The sequence below is a fragment of the Physeter macrocephalus genome, chromosome 19 (genome assembly GCF_002837175.3).
Source record: "Physeter macrocephalus isolate SW-GA chromosome 19, ASM283717v5, whole genome shotgun sequence".
NCBI lineage: Eukaryota > Metazoa > Chordata > Mammalia > Artiodactyla > Physeteridae > Physeter > Physeter macrocephalus.
Window position 1 is genome coordinate 28,565,976 of NC_041232.1, and position 8,879 is coordinate 28,574,854.

At 41.2% G+C, this 8,879-nt stretch overlaps 1 protein-coding gene across 5 annotated transcripts in view; it reads right to left on the minus strand.

The window, feature by feature from the left end:
- Positions 1–8,879, minus strand: part of PTPRM (protein tyrosine phosphatase receptor type M) — an 805,568-nt gene that overhangs the window by 239,064 nt on the left and 557,625 nt on the right. For all 5 annotated transcript variants that reach the window (XM_028480386.1, XM_028480385.1, XM_028480384.1 and 2 more), the window contains one exon: positions 5,456–5,588. In XM_028480386.1, coding sequence (XP_028336187.1) covers positions 5,456–5,588 — 133 coding nt within the window. The remainder of the gene's footprint in view (positions 1–5,455; positions 5,589–8,879) is intronic.

The window sequence follows — 8,879 nt, forward strand, 5'->3', positions numbered from 1 at the left end:
CACAGGTCTGTGAGATTCTAAAGCCTGTTGGCTGCCCTTATCGTTCTCTGACACCCTCCTCCTATAAACTAAAAAAATGGTGCCTATGTTCCCCACCTTCCTTTTAAAATCTTCTTTATAAAGAGGGCCCAAAGAGCCCCCAATAGAACACAGTTAAATAAACCATTAGACTGAGTCCAGAAATAGTCAGAATATGACAGCTATTAGAGTAACCATATGAAGTCCAGGTTAGAAGAGCCCTTAAAAAGGTCAATTTAATTTATCGCTGAACAAGGAGCCCACTCAGTTATCATCTAGGAAACTGAAGGACACCAGCAGATTGATTGATTAGGTGGGCCTTTCCGGACCTATTTGTGAACACATGTACCCTGTTTCACATAGGCCAAAAGCATGCGCTAGAGTAGAAAAGTCTCAGCAACTGATTATTATTTACACGGCTACATATCAAGTACACATATTCTAAATAACCAAAAAGACACGTCTAGATGTGACTTTCTCAATGCACTTTCAGAAAATGTGATTTTGAAATAGGACTTCAAATAAAGCATCCAGACTTAAGACATTTTTCACATGTAACTCACACTTAACTGTAGTGGAAAAAATTTTCCTATGTCAAGTGTCACCAGCTCTAGTGGGGGAACTATAGTTAATGTCGACCTAACCTCAACTCACATGTTGTAGGCGTCTCTTTGAAAAGAGGGCTTTCATCAGACTTTTTCCTTTATCTTTTTTGTTTCAAATTTTTCAGATACTCTTCCCATGTTATTGAACTTTTTTATCTTGGTAGTTCCAGTGTTTTTAAAATATAATAGAAAGGTGTTAAATATTTAATGATAGAGGCTGCTTTTGCAAAATGTACATCTGTTAAAATGCTTTATGGGAAGGAGATAGAGGTATGGTGCTAGAGGATGAAAATAGTCACATTTACCTATAACAGGTGTTCATGAAGTAGAATAACTAACATTTGCTATTTTGAGCAAGAATGTGTATCTCTTTAATGATTTCCATTTAGTCACAACTTCTGTAATTTCTATTTACCACAATGAGACAGAAATATTACTGTAATTGATACAAATGTTCTCAAATTTCTAAAAGATCTATAGCAATTTTCGGAACAATAGTAAATATAATTAATCAGGGTAAAATAGATGGTGCTTGTATACTAAATTCTGTCAAACACGTTATTGAGATAAATTATTCCTTATGAAAAATGTTGAAAACGCAGGCATTTTCAATTACGCAAATAAATTTAATTATACAGGGATGAAAGTGATAAAAACTAAGTATCTGCTACTCAACTTATTTTATATTAATTTTGAGAGTGTGCTGTCATGTGACTCCGCATGAAACTTCTATTTCATAGCTATTCATCTCAACACCCTTTCTTAACATTTGCTGCGTCAAAACACTGCACCCTCAGAAGAACACATACTTCTGGGAAGGGGAAAGTAATAAGAAATTGCTTTCTTAAAGAATAAGATAAAAATACATGGAAAGGTTTTGTAAAAGGATTTAAGGAAAAGCAGGTTTTGTACTGTATTAGTCTAGGCAAGGCTCGAATGTATTAATATTCACCAACAGGTAACAACTAGTCTAATTTGTGATAGGTCTGTTAAAACATTATAGCCAAATAAAACTGAAGGTCATCTCAGTTTTCAGTCATTATGGCCTAGGTGTGAAAGGATTCCATGAGTTAGTACGAGTTGAACAGATTTTACAGGTTCTATTCCAGCAGCTAATTTTTAGAGAACGCTGAGCCTTCAGAAGCCCACACGATCTTAGTTAAGCTAATGACTGGCAACGTCTCCCGGTGAAATCTGCTGTCCCTCCTCCAAAGAGCTCAGGCCCACGTGGCCTGACATGCTGACCCACCCAGACGGTCACTACTGACTCTTCCCCAGCAGGACAGACTTCCAATTGTATTTCCAGAAGTACTGATGCATTTGCTTCACCCACTCTTTCTCTTGGGCCCAGGATGCCCTTATGACCCAATGGCATGTGCTCGCATTGGCGACCCGGAGTCTAGCCCGGGAAGGAGTGGGCCTGCAAGTTTGATTGGCACAGGCTCGAACAAGCAAACACGACTAGCACTAGACTGAAAGCCAGCTCTTTCCTGTCTGCCCTCCTTCTCTCATTACATCTCCCCACTGCTCACCTTTTAACTGAGTGCCTCCTGTGTGACAATGGGAAACGCGTGGCTAAAAAGATGAACCCCTCACCCGCCCACACACGGAGACCTGAATCTGCTGCACCAAGCAAGCTTTGGAGAAGCAACTGTGTATGTTTACGGCAGGAGAGCGAGTAAGGAGCCCCCACTGTACCTGCAGGACAGCAACTGTATAGTCGTGTCACCACTGGCCGCCGCGTAACAGAAAACTGGAGAGTCTGGGGGGACTTCAGAGATCGGGGAGTGCAATTTGCTCAACTTAAAGATGAAGGAACTAAGGCCCCGGAGAAGGTCAGAATCACAAAATTAGTTAAAACACAGGTCTAGGAATTCCGGATCTAAGGTCCCTGCTGCTAACCAAACACTGTAGCTTGTTATGTGTCAATAACTCTCCAGCCGCTTATTCATGATTACGATCATATTTTAACGGTTCTGTTTAAAAATACAACGTTTAAAATTTAGACTCAAATTTTGGGAGAAAACCCTGAACAATTAGAAGTTTTTGGAATTTCTATTAAATAGGACAGTTTGGACCACACGACTGTTCAGGTCAAAATCTTACAGGTTTTGTCCTTAGAGGCATAGTGTATTGGCAAATTTGCCTTACAAGGGAGCAGATTCTATATTTCAGAAAAAGCAAATACACAAGTGGCACATGCTGTGAAAATAACCCTTTTAAGGTTATTATCTAGTAAATAATCATGTAAATTTGATATGAGTCATTGGAATTTAGTCTAAAGTTGTATCAAGGCCATATGTTACCATGGGCAGTTTCTTCAAATGCATAATTTATAACACAACCTCCATGACTGCCTGAGAGTCCAAGGTAGAATAATGAATTAATCCTGCAGAAACAGACCCTTGGAGGATGAATTACCATTTAGCTAAGGTCACGAGGGCAACCGGATTTGTAGTTTCAGGCTATTCCTCACAGAGAACTTGCCAGATGACACAAAAATCCAACACATTCCCACAACTAAAAATCAACTCTCCAAAATGTTTAGTTTGAATATCCAGGCGTACAAGGGCCTAGTGCCGCTCAGAATTTATACTGGATCATATTAAAAAAAAAAAAAAAAAAAAAAAGAAGTACCGACCACTGGTACTACAGCTAAGCTTTCTACATAAACACCAAGGTGGGGAGAGAAAAAGCACATCCAGGAAAAAGTGTATGAGAGATGACGGAGAAGAAGAAGGAAGAAAAAAGGCAGAGATGTGAAGGGAGAAAGAAATAAAGAGACTGACAGCTAGAGAAGCAGAGAAGGGTAAAGAAAAGAAAGCTAGAGAGATGAGAAATGAAAAAGGAGGAGGAGGCTCCCAGTTATAAGATAAACAAGTCCTGGGGATGGGATGTACAGCTCAGAGACTATAGTTAATATCACTATACTAGTGACACTATATATACACCACACTAAAGTGCTGTATATTTGAAAGTTGCTAAGAGAGTAGATCATGAAAGTTCTTCACACAAGAAAAAAGATTTAGAAAATGGAGAGAAATTAAACGATGTGTGAGCAAAGAGAAAGGAAGAGAGGATGGATGACAAGTGGGGACGAGGAGCTGAAATGACCAATTAGTCACATATGAGCTGGCACAGAGCAGCTGTTTGTCCTAAGGCCTAACTAGACCAGTTACCAGAAAACGAAGGAAGAAGCAAGGAAAGATGTATATGTATGTATACACATTTGGATATTAACTCCCCCCTTAAATATTGCTGTGACGCAAGGGTTTACCTTCATCCCTGACCTCCTTCTGACTCGACTGTAGCTCTAAGTGCCCTCGTCCCAGCCCCAGCTTCAGCCGGACGTATGTGGATGGATGACTCTGACTGTGGAAAGTACTCTTCCTGGTCCACACCAGCATATCTGACTGCTCAGTGGTCATGTCTACTCCACGTTACAGGGAGAGTGAACTTAGAAAGTGCAGAGCTGAGCTCCCCGTCTTCACGCCCCACATGTCCCACCTCCTACACATTCCACATTTGGGGAGTGGCGATACCCCCACCAACTGCCATGGCAGCAATGAGGTTCTTTCTATTTTGCTCCATGTCCCTCAGATCGGCCTCCAAACGGCTACTACAACGTAGCTCCTTACGTTTCTGAAGTTGCTGGTCTTCCTAACTCCAGCCTTTTTCTCTCTTTGCTGGCCTCATCCCTAACATCAGAGTGATCTTTCTAAGAGCAAAAGCACATCCCATTACTACCTGCTTAAATGCCACCAGTGGATTTTACGACCAGGTCCAGCTCCTTAGATGACCAGACAAGACCTCCAAGACCTGGTTTTGCCGACCCCTCTGTCCTCACCTCCTATCATCCGTAAGCTTACTCACACTCCATAATTTTTAAAAATCTTTTCTTTACCTTGAAGATGTTGATGTACAATGTTGTGCTAGTTTCAGGTGTACAGCCCAGTGATTCAATTAGACATATACATACATATTCTTTCTCATATTCTTTTCCATTATGGTTTATCACAGGATATTGAATACAGTTCCCTGTGCTAGACATAGGACCCTGTTGCTTATAATTGTTTTTAAACTACATAAAAAAGGGACAATCTGTCTTTTCACTTCTTGCTGTCTATATTTTATGTTGATCATTTCTGTATAAACTGAACATTGTATTATTAAGCAAGTTTTCACTCATTTCCACAAGACAAAAGACACTGCCTATTTTTCACTTATTAGAGGTGAAGATTGCTTATTATAGCCGTATCTGTTTTTCTCCTCCTCCGACCACCCCTGGCCAAACAGGGCAACCTTCTAACATCCAACATGCTACCACTCTTGTCCTTATGTGTCCATGCCCTGCGTTGCTGTCCAGCTGCTTTCTGAGAGTCCCTTTCTCATGGGATATGAACATGGTGCCTGCACACAACATGGGCCCAGTAAATTCTGTCATCGCCATAATCTTCAATATAATGAGAAGGAAAAGTCTTTTTTCTCATATCCTCAAGACCTAGTCTGTTGCTAGTAAATACTAAACACTTCCTGGTGAATAAATGATTTTACTGATTCTGCCAAGTTTTATGTACCAACTTGTGGGAAGACACATGATCCTTATGTTGACCCGGCATGAGAAACTGCATATTTACACAAAATCATAGCCATGTACTCTAAATTTTGTCCCATAACCTTGAATGCTTTATGATGCAAAATAGGAACAACCAGAGCCACAGATGTATCTTGGTCATCAAAGCCAAATGGGTAACTGAATATTTTCACACACAAGAAGCCTCTTGGCAAACAGCGGGCCAGAAGCATATGGGTGGCAACGGCCGGGAGCTCACCTTTTCTTCATGACCAACACGACTCCAAGAAATATAATCACGAACAGCAAGATGCCAGCGATGACTCCTGCGATCTTGACTGTGTGGTCTGTTTGTTTCTCGGGTTCTGGGACTGGTTTTGGAGTGGCAGCTCCTGAAGGGGAGAGGAAACGAGAAAGAAGACACGGCGGGTAAGGGAGAATAAGAACGTTAGCTTTTTAAAATTTTGCTGCATTTAACAGAGTCATAAGACTTATCAGAGCTAGCAGACAGACGAGCTTTGATTTTTTTCAACGGCTTTCACAGGCGCTGAAAGGAATGTAATTGTTCGCATTGTTCTTCCCTATTTCACTAAACCCCAACACAAGTTGGAAAGCACACCCACGCCTGACCCTTTTATAAGAGACTCTTCTCAAACACAGTTTTTAAAATATTTTTATTATCTCTATGGGCTCCTTGATCTCTCTGCCTTTTAGAAACTTGCTACCAACACAATAGACATCCTCAGCCTTTATCCAAAGTTGATTTGCTGGAATATTTCCCCCAATTATTTTTCATAAATGAAGCAGTAATTCCATAACAATATTAGCCCAAACACCTGGAGAAGAGAGATAAGCTCACTTACTGTGCATTTTACCAGCAATTGTTTTTTAACACAATAGAGATTTTTCTCCCCCCTGCCTTTGAAAATCTAAATCTAGGTCACATCTGGTAGGCAAAAGACTCCTTCTAAGCAATTTATTCACAAAGTGGGAAGCGGCCGATGATCACACTACTGGCACCCACATTTCGTATCTGTTTAAATGAGATAACCAGGGCCTTCCAGGGGCCACTGTCTTAGCTCTCCTGCTTTCCCATTTTCAAAACACTATCTGTCCTGTTTACAGTATAATGTGATGGAATGTCAAATCTGTGTCTGATGAAATATCCATTTCCTCTGCTAAATGAGTTCAGGATGAAAAATATTAGGACTGAAATGTTCAATTCACTAAACAGAATCCACGTTTGAAGGGCATCTCCCTTTTTAATCAGAACACGACGGTCCTTGGCATCTGAGCCATCATGTCCCCTCCCTAGGGAGACAGGTCATTGGGAAAGTAGGAATTTTATGTCCAAATTTCTCATGTTAGAATTTTCTTCTTGCTTTTGTTGGTAAAAATGAAATCAACACTGACTATGGTACCAGCCCTTTCTACTCTTCCACTGGGTTTGATTCTTGAAAAACTTAACCATCACTCTCTCCTGTGCACTCCAGGTGGGGCTTAGTCTAAGATGAGTCATCGCAGAGAAGCACGGTGTCAAGCTGTAACTTTCCACTGGAACATATAAATGTTTCTTTCAAAAGTTATTCATATTAAGATTTTATATGAGACTCTGCACCCTGAACGTGGCAGTGGCCATCAGACAGACGGAGCTGGTCAAGATCAGGGGAGAAACACAAGGCAGGAGACGGAGGGCCACGATCACCTGAGATTCCACCCCAAGTGTACTTTCCAATCAAAGCGACCGTTGCAAGGAGAGCAGTGGTGATGTGAAAAATCACACCTTATTAAATACAAACCCTTCCGGATATAATGACTCTTTACAGGCCATTTTTATTTCTGACCACTTCAGGAGGATGTCCTGCTATTTTGTTTGCAAGAATATCCCTCAAACGGTTGTCCAAATGAGCCCTGAAAATATTTACGGTTTTTTTATTGTAATAACACCTGCAGTATACCACTACAATAGGCCACTGGAACATACAGCCAAGTGGTAGATTTGGAGGATATTGTTACTTTGAATAAACTGCTAAGAAAAATTTAAAGATACATTGTGTATGTTTTAAAAGATGAATAAAAGGTGAAAAAAGCCATTCATGTAAAAATAACATATTTCAAATTCACAGAACTGACAAAAAGTCCAATGGTTTTCAATTCTGATTTTTTTTTTTTACCCAATTTGAAAACTTAACTTAAAAAAATAAAATCTAATTGGTTTTATTCTTCCAAATGCTGGCACATTGGGAACCTTTCCATTCACCTCCCTAGGGACAGAATGCAAGTTCTCCAGGTATATTTCTAAATAAATGATTCTCTAAGTTTTTTGTAACTAAGTTATTCCAGTAAATACAACACTCAGGGAAGAAATTATTTAGAAAAACTGGATTCGGCTTCAAAATTTAAATTTAAAAAATTACAAGGATTCCACTCATACATTGTAAACACTCCATAAGAGAAGAGCATCCTGTTAATGGCCACACGTTTGCTTCTGTTACCTAAACGACTGGTTACGTTGTGCTTTAGCCTTTTTCCTAAGCTCTGTGAGAAGTGAGGAGTGACCCTACCCATCCTTGGGTCAGCGAAAGAGATCAGCCCTGCGGCCCCTGCAGGAAGCAGGCAAGCACATTGCTATGCAGCCAGCGAAGGTCAGGATCATCATTCTTTAGCACCTACTTTTAACTCATTTCACGTTGCAGGTCAAGAAAATGAAATGTTCAATCTCTGTGGGACACAGTTGCAAGGTAACCATGGCAGCAATCATGCAAAATGGGGGAGGAAGTGATAAAACGTGAGGAGGGCTGGCCTGCAGGTCTGTGCGCGACCCTCCCTTTGCCTGAAAGCTACGGCCACCAGCTCACCGTGGTGGGGCCTGGGTGAAGGGGCTGGTTCAGCTGTCTGGGTTTAGGACTACTCTGGGGAAACACAAGCTGGGCTGAAATGAGTCACGACCCCGGGAAAATCTCGCGAAGGTGTGTCATTCACTGCAGGTTCCCTCAGGGACACACCATCGCTGCCTTCTCCATGTGCTCTGCCCTCCATCCCGGCCTGAGATGGACATCCTTCCGTCCTTCCCCCACAGGATGCTCTTCTCTCCCCGTTTCTTGCTTTGGAAACATGTGCTTGTGAGCTGTCAGTCAGCCTCAGACAGAGGATAATTTGTGACAGAATGTGGTTGCAACTGATAGCTTGGATTTTTCCCCCGTTACCCGTAAGAGTGTAATTTACAAACTGCTTGGCAAAAGAGTTGTTATAATATTTCCCCCTCTGCTTTGTTATTTTCTTGCCGGGTTTCTAATGGTATAAACTTCTATGCTTTTCTTCTTGGTATAAATTCTAATTCTTCATGGAAAGGTGTTTTTATTCTCTTCTACTGTGCATCCTGCTTAGAGGTTACTGCACATGTAGCCCCTTTTAAAGAGAATAAATTCAAATGTATGCATTTCACAGTGGGCATTATCTAGGCTTGGACGTATTCATTAAAATGATAAATAAGCTAAATATTTCCGGGGGAAGGAGAATGAACATCATCTCCACAGATGCCCACGCTGCTGACTGCCAGTGACAGCTCCGGGTGTGTTGTTTTGTTTCGATGACCAAAAAAAGGTTTTTTTAAAAAAGGATGGGGCTTCCCTGGTGGCGCAGTGGTTGCGCGTCCGCCTGCCGATGCAGGGGGACCGGGTTCG